Source organism: Taurulus bubalis (assembly GCF_910589615.1).
Source record: "Taurulus bubalis genome assembly, chromosome: 12".
In the NCBI taxonomy this organism is placed as follows: Eukaryota; Metazoa; Chordata; class Actinopteri; order Perciformes; family Cottidae; genus Taurulus; species Taurulus bubalis.
This window is the reverse complement of record NC_136600.1, coordinates 6,337,487-6,365,248: the sequence shown is the minus strand read 5'-3', so window position 1 is coordinate 6,365,248 and position 27,762 is coordinate 6,337,487. Positions and strand designations below refer to the sequence as shown.

At 43.0% G+C, this 27,762-nt stretch overlaps 1 protein-coding gene across 1 annotated transcript in view; it reads right to left on the bottom strand.

Moving 5' to 3' along the window:
• Window positions 1-260: 260 nt before the first annotated feature.
• The window catches only part of LOC306745220 (neuroendocrine convertase 1-like), a gene marked incomplete at both ends in the record, with an annotated part of 147,055 nt that continues 119,553 nt past the window's right edge, over window positions 261-27,762 (bottom strand). The window contains 4 exons of the mRNA XM_079227973.1: window positions 261-392; window positions 8,785-8,970; window positions 11,277-11,370; window positions 11,638-11,748. Coding sequence (XP_079084099.1) covers window positions 261-392; window positions 8,785-8,970; window positions 11,277-11,370; window positions 11,638-11,748 — 523 coding nt within the window. The remainder of the gene's footprint in view (window positions 393-8,784; window positions 8,971-11,276; window positions 11,371-11,637; window positions 11,749-27,762) is intronic.

The window sequence follows — 27,762 nt, the reverse complement described above, 5'->3', positions numbered from 1 at the left end:
GTGGAAGGCAGGTGGAGGAGGGAGTGGAGGGTTAGGAGAGCCCTGCGCTGCTCTTGTGGGTAACCTTTGACATTTTATACAGATAAATTACTTGTTTATTTTTTTCATTTTACACATTTAATCAGCTGATTCATTTGACTGTCAGTGGGTGTTGTTTCTCAAAAGTACACTCAGTGCATGTCTCAAACCGCTACAGCAACCCTGCCTCCGTTCTCACCTCAGTTTGCATGTGTTCAAAGTAGAGCGAGCGGTTGACACTCTCACATACCGTGCGCAGTCCTGTGTGGGTGGTAGGTGCCGTAGAGGATGAGTGTAGCACTGAGCACGGCTCCGGATGCCTCTTCGTCACCCGTCCTCGCACAGCTCATCACTGTGCCTTTGTGGTCAGTCACCTTGGAAACGAACACATGAGCATGATCATTAATATCATTAATGGAGTCATTTATGATGTTCAGTAAAGTATCCCCGGACAGAAATATGGTTCTACTTCAGGTCAAAGACAAAGTTATCGTGTTACTCCTTGGTCACAAGCAGTTCATTCAACAATCAAGCCTTTTTAAATGATACATCATTACACTGCCAGAATAGTCTAAGAAGCTAAATGTTCAGGTTTTTATCTTTTCAATACCATTTCTCATATAATATTAACATAAATCCCAAATAAACAGACTTGTCATATGCTCAGTAGTACCTCACAGAGTTTCTGGCTCAGTAACTCTGTAACATCTGTGGGGAATTATAGAATATCTTGTTGTAAAATCCACATTTGGAAAGGCTTCATTCTCTTTTGGTGGATCAACATGAACTCTTTACGCTATTTATTCTACGTGTTCTGATAAAGGCCCAACGACCAATTGTCGTGCCCAATGCTCTTTTTCCTTCCTGCCACCGAGGGCTGGTATCATGAAGTTTGATTTGATTCTGGTTATTGCAGAGGTGTGGACTGGAGTCACTTCTCTTAGTGCTTGAGTTAGGCTCGAGTCATGAATCTGATTCATTCTGATTTCATTGAAATTATTGCTGTACACCTAAAGGTGTGTTTGGCAGGGCAGACCATCAGATGAAGTGTCACAATAATAATATATTAATGAACGGCCCAGTCAAACCGTAATTCATTCTATATCACCTTTTTCAGCTGAATCACCTCCAGTATTTGGAGTATTTGGTATTTACTTGGGAAAAATCTGATACAAAAGTAAAAAAGCAACCTCTAGTGCTCATCTTATTTTTATGGTAAAAAAAAAATGAAATATCAACCTCACTATGGCTTATGCATACAACCAACTACGTCATGTGAAACCCTAAAAGAAACGCTCTTTTAGTCCGGAGCAGGTCAAAGACAGACCTGTAGACAGACTGCTAGATCAGCTGTCCAGCATGTGTGTGTGTGTGTGTGTGTGTGTGTGTGTGAGAGTGTGTATTCTATAGTGTGTGAGTGCACCCAGCAGACCAGAGGCCAGGCATGGAGGCCCCCAACCGAGCGCTGCATTGATTTGTTGTTAGTAAACAAACAGCTGGATGCTACAGGTGGATCAATACGCCTCGCATGCCTGCCAGCCTCCCAGCATGCCTTTCTACTGGTAGACATGGCTCTCTGTTGAGCTGCGACCCCGCTGTCGCTTGGAAACCTCATGAGTCAAATATTTTGAGTTGCCTGATTGTTTTTAATTGAGCACAAGTTTTTAACACAAGTTTACTCTCCTGACCATGAAATCCATAACAACTCTACAAACTGCTAATTCTACGTAGAGGTAAAATATCCCGTTGACATGTTCGGTGATGATGTCAGCCTACAGTCCACTTCATGGTATACTACTGTCATGATAAAATCATGATTTAACTACAGTGTGAGAGCAGTAGACAAAAGAGATACAAAGAAAATGAAAGGATTAGCAGAAGCAGAATAACAGAGGGTAGAGGGGAAGGATTTCAAAGCAAGGGAGAGAAACTACAGAGAGAGAGGCAGGGATTAGTGACGGGGGAGAGATGGCAGGATATCGAAACGGGTGAGCGCCACGGAGACGAAAGTGAGACCTAGCGATAGAGGACGAGCCTGAGAGGAGAAAGGAATTCAGCAAAAGATGGTGACAGAGAGGCAGGCAAACAGAGAAGAAAAAGGATGGACGAAGACGTCTGTAGCCAATGAGAGGAAGGCAGAGAGCACCATTGACAACGACAGTTATAAAGGAAAACAACATTTTTAAAGAAGGGGAAACTTGACGACAACTGTTTGGAGAGAAAACTTTGTGATGGAATGTAGATGTTGGAGACAATGACAATAAAGTTCTCTTGAATCTCAAAAAAAGTGTTAAAATGTTTTTCTCAGGAGGCTCTGCATTGATGGCTGCCCTGTGCCACCACAGTCCACTGCTGGACACAGAGCAGCTCGGGTGGGACAGCTGGGAACACAGTCAGCAATCTCCCAATCAGACACAATATTTAACATTGCTCTGTTTTCATTTTAATTTTTCATAGCTAGTAATAAGTAACACAATATATGCCATGGACATACCACAGCTTCAGCAGAACTGCTAGTGGATTAGAGAAATGAATGACGGCATGTGACTGGATGGCTGCTGGTGCAAATCTCTGGCCTGGTTGTGAATATGTAGTCAGGAAAAAGTGAACAATCATCTTGGCTAATTCGGCGGTAATACACAGGATATTAAATTACTTGCTCTGTCTTTGCAGCTAATCGCATACTGTTTTGTCGGTGACATCTGTTCAGAGGTACTTGTCATAGTAAGAGAGGCACAGGTGTCATAATATATAATATTATATAACATAATAATAACTATTAACATGGCAGTGAGCAAGCATGGCACTATTTACACCTTATTGCTGATGTGTAAACATAACAATTTGATAATAATATCTGATACCTGCACTTCAGCTGTCAGCTGTTATATAAATGTGGCGATATTGGATATCTTTACATATATGATGCTTATTGAAACAACACTGACAAACTTGTGTGAAATTGAATGAAATCGTTTCATTAGAACACAACCCTTCACCTACCAGATTCAGATAAATAATTACAATCCATTATGACCTGGCTATGAGACAAAATTAAATAGATTAAATAGATAAATATGATTACTTTCACTCCCCGCACCTCAGACTGGGGAAAAAACAGATGTAAAATGTAAAACAGGAAGTAACTAGAAAAGCACACAGTGCTCAGTTTACTTTGACGGAATGAACGGAAGCTTCAGAATAAAACCCTGAAAGGGAACCTGTGTGTGTTGGCTGCGTTGGAGCGGGCGGCTGGGAGGGGGGAGGAGTCTTGCTGTGTCTACATATGTAAAGCAGCAGGGAAGCAGCAGTGTGTCAGACTGAGGCTCTGGCCCAACCTGGGCTCCTTGCTGATCCCTCCAACGCATCAATCATCCAAAACAGGGCCATCATGCCCCCATCGCATGCTGGGAGACGCGCACACACACACACACACACACACACACACACACACACACACACACGTGGCTCGGCACGCACACACTGCAGCGTGCTTAAACACAAAACGACTGAACAAACACACACAGCGTTGCACTTACACAAAGGTTTATTAATTGCATACACACGCGCACACAAACACACACACACTGTACGAATATGTATTGAAGTGCAAACACATGCATACACACTCAGCATATACAGTATCACAGTGCACACACACACACACACACACACACACAGATGCAATTACACAAATGAACATTCGGCAACACTCACAGAGACGAACACATTATGCAAGCAACACACGGAAAAAATGTGCATAGTAAAAAGTGCACGTAGTGAATGACATACAAACACCTACAGTGCAAACTATGCACACCCACACAGGAGCGTGCACGCACACAGGAGCGTGCACGCACACAGTCACACTCCCTCTGCCTCCCAGTCTCACACAAAGCATGCAGACAAACAGAAATAGGTATCCTGTGCCTACAGGGTGCCCTCGCCCCCGACCATCTGTGACGGGTGCCAACGCACAGTGGGTGATATTTACATGGAGACCCCCCCCCACCCCCCTTCATACACACACACATAAAAAAGAAGAAAAAAAAGAAAGAAATACCCACAAAGGGCCGTGCCGATCGCTTGATCTCCCAAAACTCATTAAACATGCAGATATATGCAAATATATGCACCTCTAGAAATCCACCTTGGGCCAAAGTGAGGGAGGGAGTGTGTGTGTGTGTGTGTGTGTGCGTGTGTTTGTGGCTGAAGATACACACTAGTGAGAATGAGCATGTAAGTTCCACTGTGGCAACTACGTACTGAGGCTTTGAAAGTGTACGGTTGTGTTACTTTTACAAATAATAAAACTGCATTTAGAAATCCTGACCAACATTACGCTTTTACATTTCAGGTGTAAAAGCCATTTTCCTTGTTTCTGGTAGTTGCAATTTTAGCCTGGATAACAAATAGTGGACAAATCTGTGTCACAAAGTTCCACTCCCACACGGCACTCTTTACAGATGTAAAAGTAACCACATCAGTTTTGCAATTAGTAAGTCATAAGTTAGAATGCTCTCACCACCCGCACTAACACCCACTGTCACTGTGCTGAAGTGTAGACCATAACAACCAGTTAATGGAATAAATGATCAAAAATATGTTACCATGACGTAAAACAAATAAAACATTCTCATTTCCTGATTTATTTCATTATAAAGGGTGCAGAGGTACAAATGGTATCTTCACTTTGTAGTTGGAGATATCTTTTTTTCTTAAGAATCAGCTGATATGTGATATTTTTTTAAACGTAATGATACTTACAGTATTGTTCTGCAAATCAACTGTAAAGAGTTAACATTTTGCATTGACATTCAATATCTTTAAAGATAAAGGAAATTAGTAAAACACGTTGTTCATCACACTAAATGAACAATAAACAATAACTATAAAATATATGCAGGTGTAATTGTTTGTAATCAAATCCAAATACCGTATTATACTAATTTCAAGTTCCTACAGAAAACCAGGATGCTTTCTACGGTGAATATGTAACAAAAGAAACTGCATCAGATCCATAAAGGTGAAAGGCATTGATTGATTAATATCAATGTTTCCTACTGACTGCATGTACTAATCAAACCCCATAGTTCCTTCATTACCTGCTGGTTATTCCATCATCAGTTTGTCACTGCGTGTTTAGTTTGTGCAACTCCAGACGAAGCACCGGGGATGAAGATGATAAACATATGATCTGTCAGTCACGGCCTGGAAGAGTGACTGTGTGTGTGTGTGTGTGTGTGTGTGTGTGTGTGTGTGTGTGTAGCCACAGTGCTGCAGGCTAAATAGTGCCATTATATTCCTACAGCAACACTAGTCACAGTCAGCTTGAGTCTCAAAGTCCTCTGGGAATCAGCGATATCTCTGCTCAAAGACCGCTGCCACACTGCTACACACGCACACACAAACACACGCACACACACACACACACTCACACACATACACACACACACAGACACAAACACTCCCTATGGGCATGGCAGCATGGAGCCAGGTGGGCTGGAAGAGAAAGCATTGTATATGTGTTTTTATATCTGTATTTCTGTGTTTGTATCTGAGTACATTGCGCAAAGCACAATAATACAGAAATTCTGCCCGTCATAGTCATTGTCAATTAAGAGTCGGCTTAAATTCTCACCTCGAATGGTATCTAACAATGCTTTTATTATAATAAGTTTTCCTTTTATGTTTTCAGATTTTTCTTTCCACTGGCCGTCACTATGAACAATTAATCAGACACCTCCATCTGCACTACTCTGACTACTCTGTTGTCTTTAGTGTCTTTTTTTTATATTTATCTTGTTTATTGTATATCATTTGTATATATGTACGACGAGAGCAATGTGTAACCAGTCAAATTCCATGTACACACATGGCCAATGAAGCTGATTCTGATTCTGATTTTGATTTTGAGATGTCTGCCTCCACACCAATAGAATGGTGAAATTATACAATTTGTTTTTTGGTGCTCACAGCAGTGACAAAACTAAACTTGAGCAACATTTTTTTCCAGAAACGTTTTTCATTTCGACACAAACTGCATGTTCTGTTGATCGGAAAAAGTAATGCACTGATTCTTGAAGGTCGTCTTTCATTTCTGTAAGCACCACAAACACAATTATATTCACATGCATGTATTTCAACCTGAACACCTGGGCAAATTAATAAGAAACTAGCTGCATGGACTTTGTGGGTGAAACCAGCCTTTAAACTAGCCCAGAACTAACCATAAATATGGCATACTGATGGCTGAACTGTCATATTTGACTGCTTCCAAAAGAATGTTACCTCTTAGCACTGTATGAGGACAGACAAGCTTTAAAGGAAAGGATGAGAGGGAGACACGTGTGTTTGTGTGTGTGCGAGGGAGAGAGAGAGAGAGAGAGAGAGAGAGAGAGAGAAAGAGAGAGAGAGAGAGAGAGAGAGGATGAAAGAAGATCAAGGACACACAGGGTCAAAATAACGTCTGGTATACCTTTTATCTGCTTGTGAATTAATCCTTAATGGCTATCAATGCTATTGATGATTATATATTATTGTTTTAAAATTCTAGTTAATCATCTCAGAGCGGTTTAAATCCATACTGTACATTGCTGGAAAAAAACATTCTTTATATTGTGCACGACTGTCTCTGATAAACAGCACAGGCGCGAGGTGAAGGCACCACAGATGGCGGTAGAGCGAGCACAGGGGAGAAAGCACATAAGAGAAAAGAGAGAGAGAGAGAGAGAGAGAGAGAGAGAGTGTATTTCCAGCCCCGCGGACTCGTCTCCTTCACAGCGCTGGAAGGTCAGCCGAGCCTCGAGCCATAACACTCGCTCCCCTTTCACTTCAGTCCCGCTTTTATTCCAGCAGCACCACAACGCTCTTTGACAATTGTCATCATGACGAATCAATATAGACTCTCCACAGAGCCTCCTCCTCCTCTTCCTCCTCCTCCTCCTCCTCACCCCCTCCTCTGCTGCCCTTGAGTTTTTAAACACTGATCCGGCAGATAGTCCAGTTAAAGTCTCTTCCCAGGGCCTCCATTTTATAGTTTACCCTTCACTTTCCACCATCCTTCCTTCTGCCTTTTCTATTAGTCCTGTATGTCCTCTGTCTCTGTTGTCTCGTCCTCTGTTTTTCTCTCTCTGTATCATTTCAAGAATTAATTGACATGCCTCTGCAATTTCTTTTCTTGCAGCGGCACAGACGAGTGCCAAAAAAACATCAAATGACAACACATGTTCAGAACCATGATAAGTCAAATTATTTTTCTAGTACAGGTGATTTAAACAGTCCTTCTTGTACATGCTTTTATTGCGACAATACGAAAACTTTGGGTGAACCGTGCAATTAATAAACACTATCTGTAACAACAGTTTAGAAACAGAGAGATTCACATTTCCAAGTTGATGTTTTAGGTGTGTGTGTCCTTGTTCTCTCTCTGTTCCCTCTGGCGTTTGAGAGTTGTGACACTCACACGTTTTATTTTTAGCACCCTGTAACTGTTTGTGTACATGTTTCTCCCACAATCCGTGGTGAAATTGACAAACAGCATAAAACCAATCAGTGTGTGCGGGCATGTGCTGATTAGCGGTGTGCTAAGGCATGTGGCACGTAAGATGCGAGCGTTAATTCGCAGTGCGAGCATCGCGGCGACTCGTCTCGGCCCTCCGGTAATGAGCAGCGCCGTCGTTATGAGGCTCGGCTCCACGGTGTTTCCTCCCCGTCTCTGTGACATACTGGGCCTTGGTAATTGGTCACAGAAGGGACAGTAAATCTGTGCGAGGACGTGGGAGAGACACAGAGATGGAGAGAAAGAGTGTGTGTTTGTGTGTGTGTTTGCAGGAAGAGGTAGGTGATAGAGGACAGGGGGTGGGTGTCTTTCATCTTCACAGCCTTTTCTCTGTAAACCTCCAACTGTTTACAAGGACTGATGCCTATTTGCACTCACATATGCACACACACACACACACACACACACACACACACACACACACACACACACACACACACACACACACACATACAAAGAGAGAGCCCCCCCTGCTGCTACCACCCACACGTATATACAGTAAATGACCTCAGCGCGCTACTGTCTGCGAGTATGGATTCTAATCAGACGTCGGCAGTATTGTGTCTGTCAAACCCGGCCAAGGTTACTTAACCTTCCAGTCTTAATTTCCCTTCCATTTTAGCTCCTTCTTCCGTATCAAACATCAGCACATCTATGAGAGAAAAAAGGAAAAGTAGAGTGTGGGGAGGAAAATGAAGATTGCCATGCTTGGCTGAAACTCTGAGATGAAAGTAGAGGATGATTCACATTGCTACTGCAAAATGAACTGAACCGAGCTGAGCTGTGCTGGGCTATTTTTAAACTTCTTTACATCGCAGCTACTGGAAGGGGACCATGTGAAGCGGAGCAATTCATTCCTATATCATGAGGGAAGGTGTGCAAAATAGGGTTTCCAGAAAAGTAGGTAAAAAAAAAAATTGTATACAAAAAGATATTCGGATACATTTTAGTTGAGTTAGTTATCACTTAGTTAGTTATCACTATACCACAGATGCAGTGGAGTTTAGTGAGTAACTAAACTATTAAAAACAATAATTAACGAAAAATACTAACTTTCGCATTCTCCCAATGACAATGCGAACATGGTAAAATGTTTAAATCATGTTCACCAATCTTAGTTTAGCATGCTAACATTCGCTAGTCAACACTGCTAGCGTGGCTAAAGATGAACAAGTACAAATAAGAAGCAGCATATCTGACAGTACCTGGAGGGCCCAGAGGCCCTGTGGCTGCTCTCCCCAGCAGTGCACCGTCATCAGGGTCCAGTTTTTCAGGCCCGCAGAGGAGGCGTCGTTGGGCCGCGTATCCAACAGCAGCGATACGGTGCCAGCTGGAGACTCCAGGCTGATGGAGAGGTCACCGCGACACACGGTGTTGATGCTCACTCTCACCTGGTGAGAGACAGGTGGCGAGAAATGAAAAAGAAAGGGAGATGTGAGCAAGGAGAATGATGGAGGGACGGACACATAGAGAAAACATGAGCGAGGAAGTGGGTGGACGAAGACACATCTTTCAGGCTTTCTCATCAGTACGACACCCTGTGGATGTTCACTGAGTGTGACGGAACTACCTGAAATAAAGACTGGTCTTTATTTTCTCGGTGAACACACTTTACTGATTGATTACTTGAGTTTTGACCTTCAAAGAAAAGTTTGACATTTTACATCTTTGCTTTCTTGCTGAGTGTTTGATGACAACGATTGATACCACTCTCATGTCTGTAGGCTATGCTAAATATTAAAATAGAGCCAGTAACCTGTTAGCTTAGCTTAATATATAGACTGGAAATGGGGAGAAACAACTAGCCTGGATCTGTTGTATGTGGTTTGTTTAATCTGTATAAAAGACGCGTAAAAACTTAAATTTGGCACAATTCCACTGTTTGTCTGGCAACTTTACGGTGACGACAAGACTCCAAGAAGTTACTGCACCCCGGCCAAGAAATAGTCCCGTACATTCTGCCCCATAAAACCGCAATTTTGTTGATTTTACACTTTGGTTTTGTACTATTATATAAACAATTAGTGACATTAAGAGGGGCTGGTTTCCAGTCTTTGTGTTCAGCTAAGAGTGGTATCAATATTTTCATCTCACACTCAGAGGGGAATATGCACATTACCTAAACTGTTGAACAATTCCTTAAAAAGTAAAGCAGTGCCTCTTCGGTCCAACCAGCACTGGATTCCTGTGATAATCGTTGATATTTGAGGTATTACATGTGACACATGTCAAGTTTGAATCCAAATCAATTCAGTATTTTCAGAGTTACTGTGCCAGCCAGCCAGATGGACACACCAATGATCGGTCCATAGCCTCCCGAAAATGAAGACAAAGACAAGTAGGGAGCAGAACGAGAAGACACAGTAACAAAGATGGCTAAGGGGAATATTAGTGAAATGATTTGAATAAGCACATGCAACCTCCAAAACCCCCACCACCAGGATTCCCACCCAGTAAACACCCTCTCTGTCCCTGTTCATCACAAGCAGCACATCTGGTGTGACAATGGCACATCGCAGAGAGAGACGCCAAGCTGCAAAAAGACTGACAGCCCGCTCCTGTTTACAGCGTGTTACCACGGCAACACGTCCATCAATCACACCTCGCAGCGATGGCCTGACCCACGCTTTCTGCCAGGGAGCAGAGCCGCAAAGATGAAGCCTTTTCAATTTACATGCTGACACACTCCCGCTCTCTCTCTCTCTCTCTCTCTCTCTCTCTCTCTCTCTCTCTCTCTCTCTCTCTCTCCCACCTCCCGCTATTTCACAAGTACACACAACAAACTCACAAACATGAACAACTCACACAAACTCAAATGTGCACGTACACACACACACACACACACACACACACACACACACACACACACACACACACACACACACACACACACTCACGCACACACAAATGCCTGCTGACACAGTTAAACACAAACACATTTGCATGTATGTGCCTGTGCTCAAGAAAACACAGTTTTGCCATTTTCTGCAAATGACACAGGCAACACATCACAGTAGGATCCTTTTTTTTTTTTTTTTAATCTCTTCTATTCTCAGAAAGAACACATGACACAGAAACCCCGAAAACAATTTCTATGAAATGTTTCGAGCTTCCCTGGTTGCAGGCTGAACTTAATACACTCTGTCTGTTATTTGTATAACATCAAGGTCAAGAGGAACATGGAAAGGCTGGAAAAGACCATTTACAGCAGAATCACAAAAGAAGTATGCAAGAAAAACTGACCTTTTCATCTTTCTATATTTTAAAGGAATAGTTTATCTTTTTTGAAAAATATTATTATTCACTTTCTTGGCCAGAGTAACATGAAACTATGTACGCGTTAGCTTAGCTTATAGCTAAAAGTCTGGAAACCTTAAACCCAACCATACTTTTTTGTCTAAAACAAACAAAAGATGTAACATGTTAATCAGTGAGGTTGCTGGCTGGTGGGTTTTGGTACCTTTAAAGAGAACCAGGCTAGCCGTTTACCCCTGATTGCAGTCTTTACACTAAGCTAAGCTAACCAATCGTCTCGCAAAAATAATAAGATTACATCCCAAAAATGTTAACTAGTTCTTAAGATCTGCTTCAAGTCAAACTTTTTATTCTAGTTAACCATAAAAAGAATAAAATAGATTTCCGAACAATGTACTGCAAGTTCATGCCCTCTGAGGGCGTTTTAAAACCGCTGCCTGACCTGAACGTGCTCCAGAGTGTTGATCTCATCACTGCTCCCAAGGCAGGCGTCTGATTGAATGTTTACACGGACCACGCCTCCTGGGGAAAGGATCCTAACGATGAGAAAATCATTACATAAGTCAGTCAATGGCCAGACCTTATTCTTGCATGTTTAATAGACACTCTTTGATATCCATCCACTCGTACAAATGTACAGACACAAACAAAGCATTGACAGTATGGGTGAAGAGAAGATGAAAGATTGTTGATTCCTGTGGGGAAGCTGTTCCGTTGAAGCAGGTAAAGTAATAAAAATAGAACATCAGCAGCTATGGGTTTTGAATAAACATACAGTATGAAGTCGATGGTAGTAGTCGAACCTGGTAGGATGGAGCGCGCCTTCTTGCATGCACTTCCTCTGTGGAGAAACAGTGTTGAAGTGTGTGGCCTGCTGCACCATCAGCCCTGCATCCAACAACCCGAAACCGTACCTGCAACAAGAAGGGAACATGGTCTCTATTATATGCTGTATGTGTTTATGTGTACGATAAAGAGAAGCATCCTGATGTCCCTCACACACACACACACACACACACACGTGAGCAGGAGGCTTTTCACGTGGGCGGCTGAATGTTGAGGAGAAGAGTAAGTGCTAATGGCTCCGATATGAGGAGGCAACAAGTCATTGACGAAGATGATGTTGTCCTCTGACACAATGGCTTCCTGCTCCGTCCTGGCTGAGGCTGAGGGCTGCTGTTTGCACCGCCGGTAATTGCCTGGAGGATTGATTCTGAACAATGTGCCATCTCACGGACTGTAATCAAGCCTCATTATTCATTCTTTAGCACCCCAATCTGGGTGCCGGAGACACAATGGCCGACCCTTAAGCGGCGTCGCTGCCTGGTGACTGTATGACCACTGCCTATCTCGCTCTCTCTCCTCCACTTTAGCACTCCTGCTTCAACATCTTTTTACGTCTCCATTGAATCATCCGCTCTCATCTTTCCTCTTTGCCCTGTCCTTTTCACAGAGCGGCCTGCTATTCAGTGTTCCTTTCCCCTCTCAAAATTCTCCTTCACTCTCCTCCATCAGACCTGCCTTTCTTGCATCAGAACTAAATCTTTCATTTTCATGCACAGTCTCTCTTTCGGTTCCCTCTTGTTAAAATCACAGCCCTCTGAGTAACAGGGCCGTAACAACCTTCATTCTCCCCGAACCCCTCCTCGTGGAAATCCAGAGGGGGTGACAAAGAGCTAATTTCTGCCATTATTACCATACGGACCTTATGCCGTTAATCTGCAATAAGTGAAATTCATTATCCTGATGACGGGGTCTCTCGGAGCAGCAGAGGGAGAGACAGAGACAGGAGAGAGGAGAGAACTGATCAATAACTCAATCTGCAGCCCTGCATGGGGCTCCATCTCCTCTGTCTCAGACTGTCAGTGTGTCTGAGGAGGAGCGGCAGGAGCTGCAGCCCGCACCGGCCTCGTCCTAACAGCACGTCGAGCGATCAATGGACACAATCTAATCAGCCACTATCACCACCAATGACTTTTAGCATGTAGGGCCCAGCATAATAGCATTAGGCAGACGGGTGTGAGGGGTTGAGGTGCGCTGATGAAGTTCAAGGTCATTTGGGGGGGTTTGTGAAAGCTGTGACGAGTTGGAGCAAAAACACAGCTGACAAGTTCTTAATGCAGAAGATGAGAGAAGCGAAGAGTCGACTGACATGCATCCTATTATAGACCTAAACATATTATCATTTGGCTCTCCCAGTTCCAAATGTGCTTATACTCGATGATTGGAGATAAACGTGTTTTTATTAAGTAATCAATGTTTGCCAGAAGTCACCAAAAAGGAACTGATTACAAGGAACTGTGATCCTGAATGCTCCCTAATACGTATTAAAAAGACTCATTTCAGTGGAGTTGACTAAAACTAAAATATACTCTTTGGACTCACTTTAAAAAAGGTTCTTGGGGCATTTGTTCAGCCAGTTGACACCGTAGAGAGGCAAACATATGATGGAACATGTCTGTAACCACTGGGTCATAAAGAAGCATCTCACTGAAAACAGCTCTGCGTTAAACAATGCAAGGGCTGTATTGTTGTTGTTGTTGTTGTTGTTGTTGTGGTGGGGGGACGATTAAATAGGATCCATGAGACGGCTTATCAGATGCCAAAACACAAAGTACAGCGGTTTGTAATACTCAACCAGGACCTTACATCTCTGGAAAGTTATCATTGACAATGATTTTATCTCCCAAGATAAACAATATGCTGCGTTTCATGTTGGAAAGTAAACTAGCAAGTATGAATAAAAGTATAATGAAAGTATATATGAAATACATTTCCCCCCAAAAAAGTTAGAAAGCTCCTGCCATTATGACTCAAACAGGAGGAAATTGTGTATTTGTTGGAAAACTATTTTCAGCGGGGGATTAATCCACATGTCGTGTGCTAGTGAGCGTTAACGGCACCGTGACTATGTATGTGGGATCGACTCTAAATAAACTACAGTGTGTGTGTGTGTGTGTGTGTGTGTGTGTGTGTGTGTTCATGTCAACCATTACAAGAGTGGCTCACTGATGTATTTTGAATAAGTTTTAGACAACAATGGAGCTCTATGCACAGGGGAATGCGCTAGGCTCAGGCTCAAGCTTTGCCTACACAGACAATACCTGTTAGTAAGATGAATTCAGTTTTTGGTTTCTTGAAGTCGTTGATAATTCATAAATATATAGAATGTCTGCCATGTCTGCGCGGTATTATTATTTGTTTCTTAAAGCGCTAAGGAGTCCTGGTATTTCCAAGAATTCTTCACCATTATTGTAAATAATGTTTAAGATCAAGTATCAAGATTCTTTCATGTATTGTTCTGGAGTTATGATCTTTTCATGAAACAGACACAACACAGGTGGACGCACATCAGTGCCACCAAGAGTGTGCGCTTTGATTTAATGTCTTGATTTGGCTTCCTAAAATGTACAATAAAAACATCAGCAATAACAATAGATCACCTCAGCTATTTCAGAGTGTGGGGAAAACTGATAATCTGGGCTCTAATAAAACAGAAACTGTTGGTGACCGGGGCTTGCTACCATGCTCGCTTTTAGTGATTACATATACCCTCCCCACCCCCCCCTACCCCTTAGCGAGAGCTGTGCACCTATTAAATCCTACAGCTCCCGCAGATCGATCGGGCTTGCCCTGGCTCCACGGCCATAAACCCACAGACATATATCTGATGGAGAAAGCTGCAGGAAACAGGTTTACCCACGCTAGAACATGATGAAAATGACAGATTTTATGTCCCTTGACATGTCGGTGAAACACCACTGCTGAGCCGAGCCGCTTTTCAAGAAGACTCCCGGGCCTTTTCCGGCCATCACCAGTTGTGCGAAAGGGAAGAGCCTTGTGATTTCTCCAAGCAGAAAGGTGAACAGGATTTACAGATGTTGAGGTGTGTGACATAGCTGCTGATAGTGCTGAATAGATAAATCACAGGATTTGGAAATTATCCTTTTCATGAATATGATTGAGATTTTTGGAAATACCGCAAACAATGTTTTGGACGATTTATGAGATTCATATCAAGCAATTAGTCAGGAAAAAATTCCAACTTGTTTTCTCTCCACCTCCTGCGTGGTCGGCGTGAGGTTGAGCCAAGCCGACCGCAGAGTGACAGCTGATCTTCTGTCCGCGCAGCACGAAGCGCGTTAAACCCCCGACCCTTCGCCTCCACAAATATCAAATCTGCGGCCCTCGCATTTTCTCCATCCACTCTTACTTCTCAATGCCCAATGCTCTTGCAAACTCTTACTCCCTCCTTCTTTTTATCCATTAGGACGAAGGCCACCCCCTTTCCCACCGCTCCATGGGGCCTCTTTGTAACTGTCGAGGAACCCTTTTCACTTTTTGTTCTGCGGGCCTTCCCAGGTCCTTTCTCTGTTGATATTCACACCATCTGCCAGCAGCAGAGGACGGTGCACACAGTGCAACTAGCACAGAGACATCAGGATCTCCAGGGTCGGGGTCCTCGCCTGCTGCACACGGCATTAAAAACACAGTTTTAACAACTGGTATGCGGCAACCAAAACAGATTTGTGCAGCTATCCAGGGACCCAGCTACTGCAGTCTCACCCCTAGTTTTCAGTGGTACGTCCTGCTAAGCCCCCCCTCCACCCCCCCCCACCCAATAGAAGTGGCTGTAAAGAATCACTCAAGCCGCACTAAGCAGCTGCCTGTGAGTTAGGTCATTTTCCCAGGAGCCACAGAGTGGGCATTGGCAGGACCTCAAAAAGAGGGGACACCATCTGTTCAGCGCCTGAAAAGGTTGGTGACACCTTCTGTGGTACCAACAACTTCTAATTAAGTGGCCAGGAATGCAGTAGCAACTCCAGCGCATGATTGGTGGGCTCGCCTTGGTTATCCTGACGACAACACAGCAGACCCCCGGTCAGTTTCACGCACCTCTCTGTCACATCTGGCCAAGGGCTAATGAAAAATGAGAGAAGAGTGGATACAATAAACCCTTGATGAAGGTGACACGTGACTATAGCGGCGAACAAAAACTACATTAGCCTGTGTTTTCTGAGATTTTTTTGTTGTACCACTTAATTGAATGTTGATCAGGAGCATAGAAAACTGCATTAGCCTTTGGTCAATCCCAGCGCGGTTTGTTTCTGTTATATCATGATGCACTAATTTCATTAATATCCGGATTTAAATGAAATAACAAATGGACTTAACATTCTTCTGATTTCCATCGCCAAATCTGCTGCTCAGAAATGTTACTAATTAGGCTTATTAAGTAATTAAGAAGAGGTCTTAATTATATCTGCGCCACTGGGACCAACACGGCTGTAACCATGAAATGCTGTGCCGCGCTGCTCAGCTTTGTTGGTTTGGATGTCATACAATTTAATTAATTTAACTGTTCTGAATGTGTGTGTGTGTGTGTGTGTTTTCTTCTTTTAAAGAGAAAACAGATTTACGGAATGCATTTTTAGGCTGTATTAGGCAAATATCTGCCTGACTTGAAATTACAGAGAGAGAAACCCTCGGCAGCCTGCAACGGCCCAGCCTCAAAATGTCAAGTGAATTACCTTGCAAAGAGTTAAAAGTTTAATGAAATATATTGCGCAGAGGCAAATGAGGGGTTTGGCACAGGCAGGGACTTAGTCTCAGGAGAATGGGCACCAAACGGCCCTCTCAGTCTCCACAGCCATCACTCAAAGTAGCAGCCACCCGTCCCCTTCTCTTACACAAGGAGACTTCTCTGGAAGCCACAATGATCTATACCCCATGACCTCACTCTCAGTGTTCAACATATTTTGATTTGTAGCGCAAGTGTTATTCAAACACAAATTCCAAAGAGGATGAAATTCAGCAGAGAGCTTTTGTTGGATGCACACCAAGGTACAGTCCTTTTAGATGTCTCTGCCCTTGTGGGGAATGAGAGAAGGAGGGGCAACCTTGTGGCTGCACTACAAGCTTGGCATAAGATTCCCTCCTGGGTCCCAAAAGCTTTTCTTACCCTCCGGACAAAGCAAACACTGAACCAGAAGCCTTTGTTTGCCTCTTCAAATGGACAACTTTTTTGATGCCATATCACTAAATGTGATAGAGCAAACAGAAACGATCAAAATCAAAGTCTGTTTCTGTGTACTTATTGAAGGGTAAAACATCTGCTACATGATTTCGTCAAAAGTTCAGTATTGTTTAGGTTGCGGGTCAGTCGGGCATATCCCATTGTTGTTTTCACTCTGGAAAAGTCTGGATCAAATCCATGAAATGGATGGCGAACGTGCATAAATAGTGACGTGTTTCGGGTTTTAAAACCCCAAGAACTGGAATCCAAATATTTCTTTTGGGATTTGGAAGGAGTATAGTGTTGTGAGAAGATATAATTATAAATCCATTGTACTTGTTTTACAGCTACCTAAGATTCCACACAGAAGTAATGCAATATGTTCTGTCATAGACTTCCTTTCAGCATTCTCAAAAAATAAGGAAAAGTCAAAAGCTATTTATTGACTATGTTAAAGAGGGCCTTGGGTATCTCAAACACTTCATTAGGTTAAACCAAATAATATTGAGTAGTTGTGGTCATCGGTTATTGCTCTGCTTTACAGGACTTGGTCGATGTGCAATATGGAGGCAGAACAGGGATTTTTAAATGAAAATGTTGATATGGTGATGTGTACAGTTGACAACTTGCTCTCAGTTAATCATGCCGGTGACATAATTTAACTCTAAACGAGAATAAAGGAAAGAGAGTTGAGGAGGTGCGCAGGCGGTTGTGGAACTTTATTTTGAAATGTCTACCCCTCTAGTAAAATATAAAAATTGCTACTTTTACATGAATTATGCATTAGTGGAGGTTTAGAAGAGCACTGCGTCTCTACAACCCCCCGCCCGTCTTGTAGCACAGTAGGGTGGAGTGTGTGTTTGTGTGTAGGGGTTTGGGTGGAGGGGTGCAGCAGGCACCCCTCTGTTTGCCTGCTGCACCCCCCTGCCGGGAGACACGGCACCCCCTGCAGGAGGTGCAGCGCTCCGCTTCCCCTGTCCCTCGGGGCGAGTTGCTGCTGTATGTCACGCACAAACACACACAAACACACACTCGGCTCATTCAGCCCAGTTTATCTGCTGACCCATCAATCAAATGCATATCCACACACGCGAGAGCGCACACACACACACACACACACACACACAGAATTAACATCAACATTTTGCAACTACGCATAAGTACAACAATACTTCAGGCTTGCAAAGGAAAGAAATACTTTCGGTTGAGCTATATTCCACTCAAAACAAAAGTTCCAAAAGAGGAAGTTAATGAGGAATAAGGACAAGAGCTCAGAACTGAGACGTCATGCCATTTGTTTGTCTTAATGAACCTATTATGTCTAAATAACACACACAGACCCTTAAAGAGCCCCCACTTCTTCTCAATAAGCCAACAATTACCCACACATAGATCTGCTTTCTTTTCACAGGAACCAATATCATTGCAAAGCTTCTCTAATATTAAGTGGTAGTGGGATTGTTAAATCGGTGGAGGAGCTGCATCTGTAATCTCACACAGATACACACACTTTCTCTCGCTCCGCTGAAACACATGTATATAGACAACAGGAGCAGTCACAAAGTAATTGGCTCTGTAATGAAAAAAGAGGAGGTCTGGATAATTAATTAATCTATCTGACTGGGGCAGAGACGTAAGGCCAGTTTTACAACCCCACCAGGGAGAGAGAGGGAGAGAGAGAAACAGAAACACACATGCTCTCTTTTCACAAACACAAAAACACATGACATTTCTGAACTTTGATATTTATCAAGATTTATAAAGCTGACAGAGTAACAAGGTTATTGATCTTCAGTCAATTCACAGACAGACTAAATGGGAAGAAACCAGACTGTACAACATATTTCCCAAACAAGAGTACACTGCTTTATTTACAGTGATAAACGTGAGAAAACCACAAGAAGAGATACAATTCTGATAAAATCCTTCTCCTGAAAACCTCAGCTTTAACATAACACAGTACAATCAGACACTGGGGCAGGAGACAAACAGGGTTTAAATACAAGGGGAATGTTCAGGTGATTGGACACAGCAGGAAACAATCAGGGACAGGGCAGACAATCACAGGGACAGGAAGTGCAGGGACACAGAGGACACACGAGACAAGGACTTCAAAATAAAACAGGAAACTAGAAAACCCCAAACTATAACATGTGCTGTATACCATTTCCACTTCAGGAACTTTACAAGGGCCCAGAAACCATTTTGGGAACTTTACCTGTGTTTTGACCATAGACTGTATATAAGAAGGGGACAAAGTCAAAGTGAAGTCACCCGTTGGTTTGTGGACCGCCGATGTGAAGCCTCAAGTTTGGCATTTCGCAACCAGAAGTGACATAAGACAGAGTTAAGTGAAACCAAACGCTAACATTTTCGGTGACCAAGAAGGTTACAATTAACTTCTATGAACTGAAAACACTGTGAAAGGGTTAAAGTTGTAAGGAGAAAACATAGACAACTCCCAGACCTGTCAATCACAACGTAGACACACCCTCTATTCTTTACTAAAGGAACATCATGCTGTATTGAAGAAGACTAGAAACTAGAAATTGAGACCATAAACTCATGTTTATAATGTTTACTGAGGGAATAAATCAAGTGAGAAGTAGAGTAATATTCTCAAAGACTTCTATACAACCAGACTTCTTTTTGCAACAAGAGTCGCCCCCTGATGGCCAGTAGAATGAATACAAGTTGAAGGCGCTTCAGCATTGGCTTAATTTTTCAGACCGAGGTTGCTGCCTGGTTTTGACAAGAGGAACCAGGATCTAAATTGACGTTCTTTGCTATAGTTGCCATCTTCTAGGAAATGAAAAATAAAAAAAGGTTTTATTTTCTTTGTTTTTCTTTAAGAAGATTTTTTTAAGTATGAAGCAATTTAGGAACTGAATCCACACAAACTGAACACTCTGAACGCTCTACACAACTAGTAACGAACCATGACTCCTAAACCGAAGTATAAACTAAACCCTGACTTCTGTGTACTGTTACCGCTGCTAATGAAGCATGCAAACATGAATGAGCTCGAACCAAAGACATTTGGGAACAATCACATTGTCCTGGGAAGACACTCCTCTTTAGAGAATAGTGTCAAGATGCACTTCTTGGCCGCCTATATCCTGGCGGAGGAGTGAGACGAGGAGTGTAAGAGAGGAGTGTAGCTTTTCCACAATCCCAGACAGTTTGTCAGACTCGGGAAGGAATCTTTACGAGCATTCTTTCCCCCTTTTTTCCCATCAAGCTTTTGTTAGTGGCTGTCAGATCTAACAGGATTGGAGAATACAACACACACACACACACACACACACACTCACACTCACGCGCCTCAGCTGAGGAGGGACGAGGCAGGTACATCACGTCTATGGTAATAGAACAGCAGATGGAACTGGCAGGCACACACAGCACCTTGTGCTTTGACACAAACACACATACTCTTGCATGTGCACGCACGTGATCATACGTTAAGAAAACGCACTGAACCAGACGCGGGAGAACCAGCTGCTTTTACCTCACCGTGACGAAATACCACGTCTGAAAATATATAAACAGCAGTAATCCACATGTGTGCCTAACACGATGTGAGTTTGACTTTCTCCTGTAAATCGGTTGAGTGCAGGCCAGATATATATATATGTCTCCTTCCTCATGAGAAATAGAGAGAGGTGTCACAGTGTCGGCCCAAGAAGGTGTTGTCCGTTTCTGTCTCTCCAGGGCATCGTAAGAGCGACGACGTAGCTACTGGCCCTGATAATCTCAGAGATAAATCATCTTTAGTCACTCTCTAACAGCCTGACAGACAGACAGGCCTAAGTACCTGGGAGGGTGGTACAGGGACACTTTAAAATCTCCGGTGATGACGAGTATTGCTGTGGAGAAAACAGTTAGCCGCCCCGAGCTCCCTCCTAGACCCCCCCCCCCACCCCGTGAGTCTCTGGCTGCCATTTTGGCTGCGTCTCAAGGCGCTATTCCGGCTCAATCTCATGTCACCGTTCTGGCTGTCGTTCAATTCTCACGTTGGCTTCCGTTCAGCCTCCATTCTGGCTCCGGTTCAAGCTCCGCCACAGTGGCTGTGTTTTGGGGGGCTTCATTGTGGCTCTGTTACAGCAAAGCCCCCCGCCCTTCAGTTTTCGCACCCCAGGTAGCTGGCCCCCTGCCCAGCCTGCTGATCAGTGGGAGATCCAGGCTCAGGCCTTTTGTTTGGGGTGGCATTTTGCCTTTGTTTTCCCATCTCGCCTGTAATCTAAACACCCAAAACATCTCACGCTTGACAAATCGGCCCTGAGACAAGGGAGCAGCGGAAGACAAACGGCTGGAAGCGGTTCAACCCGAGGCAGGACTGATGGTGTCCGACTGGGCCTGACCTCCCAAAGGTTAAAGACACGTTCACTTACAAAGCAATCAATTACCCAGGCTGTGTGGGCGCTTTTAACCAACCTCCCCTCCTGCCTTGCACACAGCCGGCGTTATTGATGAGGGTCCCAGTGTACAGCACACTCCAACCTGGAGTGTGTATTACATTTCACAATTGAAATAAATCTCAGATTATTGGTGTTACTGCCTACCTGAACACCTCTCATGCTTTATATCGTCTCCCCCCTCCTCTCCCTCCTCCCCACTCCTTCCTGCCTTCCTCTCTCCCTCCTCTCTGCAGGTTGTTGTAGCAGGTTTATTCTGGTAGTTGGGCTCTGTGGGCCCCGGCAGGCCCCTCAGCTGTTCCGCTGGGTTTGTAATTACCATTTCATTAAGAATGACAGTTTCGGGGGTTGAAGCACCATTTCATCCGGGTCTCGTGGGGAAGGCGCTTGCCAAATTTCCAGTGTGAGTGGCAATTATCTCTCTTCGTGTCTGCAATTCACCATTTTGTACTTAGTGGCTTGACAACGGCTCGGAACGTTTTGCTGGAGTAATAATAGGTCTGGGATATTTACACTGTAGCCCACTCAGGCATAGCTCTGTGAACAGCCTGATATGAGCTATCAGAAGAGATAGAAACAAACTAGAGGAAACACCACAGAAACAGTCACTACACTACTTCTTTGTTTGGAGCCCTGAGAATTGATTCAAAGTTCATTTTATTTTATTAAAAGGTCATTCTGGGTCGGAGAAAGTGCTCATGTGATGCTTCTTTTTACTTTGGATTCATTCACCATGTGTTTCCTTGCTTCGTATAATGTTTTTCTTTTGGCCGATTGGTAAAATGTGAACTTTATTACTGTATGGAAAGATATCAACTTGCCAAGAGACTGATCAGAAATCAGTTTAAACTGTGTTCAAGTGAAAATGTACCCCAGCAGAAACTCAACCACTTTAGTTAAACATCCATCATTTATATGTTGTCTTTGTGACCTTCCTTCTCTTTGAATGTCAGCATTTCTATAATTGCCTTCTCTTGGCACTGAAAGAACAGATTGTATATTTGCACATATTCATCTGCATACCAAGGTAAGAACATAAAGTAAATTAAGTAAAGTAAAAATAACTAAAAAAGACCTGCCTTGTCACTGCCAAACCTGAAGGCGGAGTGAAAAGAAGTGATTTTGTTAAAATGTGTGGATAACAACATATTCATAGTGGCTATCACTATGGAGCAAAAGTGACAGAAATGAAATTTCGCAAATGGAAAGAAGAGAACTTGAGAAAGAGGTTCAAACCCTGCTTACTTTCCCAGCTCCACACGGCTATCACTGCACAAAGTGTGTGCGAATTTTAGATCCCCAGTTACTGAAAATTGTTAAGACTCGATGCTGCATTGTCGGCACACCTGATGAAGTATACTGGCAGCTTGAGCAGGTCGGGAGCGAACACAGCCCGAAAGGAATACAGCAAGGTTCCATGTGGTTGTTAGTCCCGAGAGGAAGGTCAATGAATATCTAGTAAATTCACAAATATAACTTCATATACCAATCACCAAACCCATGACGTGTATGATCTCTTCTGGCCACACTAGAGGACATCAAACTGGAACAAACTCACAACTTTCATCTTACTTTTTTAAATCTTACTTGGATCTTAAATGAATTGAAGGATGCATGCCATCAGAAAAATAAATCAGAAAATGGATCAAAAGCACCATAGGTCATTCTCCCAGTCTTGTTTTGTTCTTTCTCTCCTCCCCTGCCTCCAGTGTAGCTTACTGGTAGACTGCAGCTCAAAGACAACACAGCTGAGCACGAAACAAATATAGTGTGTAGGCTATGCTACACACCGTATCAGGCAGTACGACAAATTTTGCCAGTATCTGGTGGTGTTTTGTAGGAGAGGACACACGCTGTTGTTTCAATACCCTTCTCCCACTTAGTGGCTTTCCTTTTGGTTTTGTGTAAAGTTTGCTCCCAGCTGAACATTTAAAAAAAGTATTTCAATTTACTGTGGTACAACTAATATAAAATACAGCGCTCACACTTGACACCATGCAGCCAACATTTTTAAAGAAGAATTTGAAAGTGTAAATTACAGCTGTAGTGATTTGAAACCAATGATTTGTAGATATTTACCAATCAAGACTTGATTGTCTTGAGGATTTTGAGAATTGTGAAAAAAATGCCGAATTTTTCACAATGATTTCCCCAGAACTTTATCCATGCTGAGTGGCAGTAAAGGACTAGAACACAAAGACAGGGAACTTGTGAGCCCCACTGCTGAAGCCATGATTGTCCAATATAGAATATATTTTATTATCACAGACTGAGGATTTTGTCCACCATTTCTTCTAGTGTATAAGCTCTAGGAAGAGATATGTGTGTGTACAGCAAATGGGAGACAGGAAGTGCGTGAGCCCTTTTAAGTGCGTGTCTGTCTATCTGTTTACTCCTCCCCGTTAAGAACAAAAAAAAAAAGTCAGGCATCCGCTGAGCTGAGTTATAGTGACATGACTCACGCGATGTCTACTACGAGTGACGACTGCAGCTCTTTTAATTGCATGTCTGCTCTGAATGATGGGACACTTAATTCCAACACATTCCACACAATTGCTTTTCACACTGGCAGAGGCCTGGGGAGGCAGAGGAGGCTTTCTGTGGCCATATGGAGAGGGAGGCTGAGCCCAGGCTGAGTGATCGGGAGCTTCCCGCCTCATCCCTGCACCAGACTGGCTGCTACACTGTACCGAAGCTGCAGACGGGTACCATGAAGCAGTACGACTAATGAAACACGTCGTCTCCCACACACACACACACACACACACACTCACAGTCAGCAGCATAAAGAGTGTTAACAGTGCTGTCAGCTCGTGGTAGCACCATCCGGCTCCCTGCTGTCCCGTGAATGGGTCACTACTCCTTCATCTCTCTTATCACTCGGTCAAGTCGCCTGCTTTCTGTTGAGCCTGGACTCAGATTCGTGCTCTGGTGCTACAGCATAGTTGGATAGCGCAGTAACGCTCCGACCCCGGCTTCTGTGATATTGGACTCTCAGTGGCTGACTGGTCATGTGGTAAAACCAAACATACTGAACCAGCGTGTCCTTGGATCTGCCACACTGCTCAGCACATGTCTTCTACTCTGAAGTAATGTGGTGAGTCTACAGACAAACACATTCTCAGGGTAGGGGGGAAAAAACTATTTAATAAATGTAAAATGTTTTAGCAGCTATAATAAAGTAGAGGTAGTAATTAGCCAGGGGTGGAGTCAGAATAATGGCGTTGCTGCTTATAGAAATGTCTCAGATCAAGTGCTTTTACTTGAATAAGTCTTTGAAGATATATACAGTCCTTGGTTTTAATAGTGACTCATTACATATTTCTAATTACATTAATACATTGTTCACGAATTATTATAATTCAGTATTTCAGTTTAGCATATTTACATGTTATTATTTAAAATGCTGTCATGCAAAATACCACGAAGAGTCATTCATTTTGTATATTTTGTAATAGGTAATAACTCACAAACCAAATCGTCTATTAGACAAATAACAGATGAAAAGTCCACCGAACATCAAAGTTAGTAGGATTCATCCTCTGGGAGTGTGAATATTTAAACACAATTTTATAGCAACGCATCAAATGGCTTTTTGCAATATTTGTAAAACTTTAAAGCAAGACAATGACAAGATAATTAAATCATCCTTTCAAGTATAAAGGGTGCTTTTATTATCTTGTTTTCTTGTTCACAGATAAACAGACAAATATTGCCGCAAAACATAGACCTTGTAATTGTTTGGCGTTAAAAATGGTTCAACCTGTAGTCATAACTGTCATGTTCCTCTGTTTTCTGATTCAAGCTCTTCCACTTGCATTGGTGTTTCTGCACCTGTCAGTCAAACTAGTGTGTCTATCACTGGCACGTTCCTGTGTGCTACAAGGGAAGCTTTTCTGGGGAAAGCCCAACCAGACACTGGCAGTTCAGAACTGCAAATATTAAAGCTTGCATAATTTGTATATTTATCAAAATCAATCTTTTACTATAAAATCGTGCTGAATATAACTTGAAACATACTGAACTAAAGCAAACACACTGGTATTGACCTCCGATGTAACGGTTCAACGTCAGCTCCAAGTACTGTTCATTGATGTGACCCTGGAAATACCGTGGACCCCACAGACCCCAACAGGCCTCTGTGCATGCAAAGTGAGGAGAGAGAGACATATAGTATATATGGAGAAAGACAGCAACCCTGCTAATGCACTTAGTAGCCAGGCCTCGTTTAAGAAAAGCCCTTAATGACTTTAATTGATCTTTATTAGCTTCAATTAGAGAGGGACACTGGGGGGAAAACAAGGTTGTGATTCCTGCAGACAGATCAGAGGAGGTGAGAGGAGAGAGAGAGAGAGAGAGAGAGAGAGAGAGAGATGTAACTGATTGAAAAAGCATTTCCAGAATAAGAACGGTGCTCCTTTTGTTTGTTACATTCAGTCTTTTGAGTTCCCCTTTTTTATATGAAGTAAAATCAGTGAACACACCTCACATGACTGTGGAGTTATGAGTAAAAGTGTTGGTGATCTGTTATCGAGCAACAGTCAAACCAAAGAAACTCAATAACAGAGATCCCTCATTACAAGCTTCGCCAGTGGTTTGCACCGGGAAGTGTTGGTCCTACTGTTGGATAAAAGCAGATTTGGCTATATGTGCATAATGTATTTCCTTTCGATAACATGACATGTTTACACAGCTAACGGACATATTGAGCATTCGGAAAATTTGTAAGCTCGGGCGTAATGTCAGTCCCCTGATCTCGCAAGAGTGTGTCGCTGAGAAAAGAAAAAAAAGTCTCGAACAAAGTTCAAATCCTCCAGATATATCCATCTGAAGAAAATCCATTTCAGTGTCCGAATGTTTAGGCGATATGTGGATTGTGAAAAATGGGTACAATACTTTCTTTGGTGTCAACGTGAACAAAAATTCCCGCCCACCCTGGGACTTTACGAATCATTTTCATGAGCATACAGAAACCGACCGAAGGTCAGTGTGCACATCTAGCGTGCAGCTAACGTCTGTACAGTTGGTACACAGGCTGTTGAGACTGCAGAAAAAGCACCACTCAGGCTGCAATACATTTCACACTAGGCGTTCTTCCTTTAGGTCTGAAGCCTCGTGATGAAGTGAGTGTCGTTCTACATTGTGCGGTTGCTCAGTGGACAGCTCAGTCCACTTGGAAGAGGACTGAGACCCCTGTTGTGGTCTCATTGTGGTGAGACCGCAACAGGGGTCTCAGTCCGTTGGTCACAGCAGCAGTACACACAACCTTGTATGGCACTGTACCCAAGGGAGACAGTTTGTGTGTGAGTGTGTGTGTGAGTGTGTGTGTGTGTGTGTGTGTGTGTGCTATGTGTACTGTTATGTGTCTCAACCTCAACTTCGAGGACGCACAAAGCACAACAGGGTTAGTAAGTATTCTGAATCTGAGACGTGCTCTAACTTACATAATGTTGTAAAATATATCGGAAGACATGCAGACTATCTCTGCAATAACCTTTATTTTATTTTTCTCTTTGGTCCAGATAGACTGCTGTTATTTATAATATTTGATCTCTTATTGTATAGTTTTATCTGACTTTGTTTTTCTTCCACTACTCAATAAAGTTTGCTTGTGTAAAATCCTTTACAATCGTTTTAATACAGTTTGCAAGTTACCCTTTCCACAAATAAAAAGGTGGATAACGCAATTAGAATAGAGCCAGTGCTGGAGTGGAAACGTCTGTCTCCATCCCAAAACCAACCCTTCAGTCCCCTCATCCAGCCTTCATCCATCCCTTCCTCCTCCCGGCACTGTGTTTGTGTTTCTAGGGAGAGCTGGCCGACCCCTGACCCCGGGCTAATGAGAGCGATAACGAGGATTAAAAGGGGGTGACTGGAAGGTGTCTGAGAGTGGGGTTTAAACAATTACACTGGGCTGCCAACATGCCTTTCTTCATGACTCAGGAAATTACAGTCTCCCTCTCCCCCCCACACTCTTTCAGCCGGCACACAAAAGAAAAGGCTTATGGAAAATAATAAATTATCTCAGGGCCACGTTAACTTGGATGTAAATCGCCGGGCAATTATGTTTTAATAGCCCTTTAAGAGAATGAATAATTGGGCTGACACTACTGGGGTTGATCAGGCTCACCCGTCTCTCTGCTTTTGTTCCCCAATGGAAGTGAGCTGTAGGTCTGTGTGTCGGTCAGCTGCAGGATGACGGTGTGCTAGTCAGGCAGGCAGCGACGGTGATATCGGGGAATCTGGGTGACTACTATCATCATGCTGAAATTTGAACTTCGCCATGGTAAAGTTGGTACTGTCATTATACTAACCAATTCTTTATCTGGTTATGCCAAATTAAACTTACAGTCAGTGTCGGAAATACACAAGGGCAAAGGGCAAAACTGCCCCTAAGAAATATAATTTTGTCCCTGATATCACTAGGAGAGGGGCAAAAAATGACCCCATAATTTCCTCTAATAATTATGATTATTTAATTAACTTTTAATTAACAA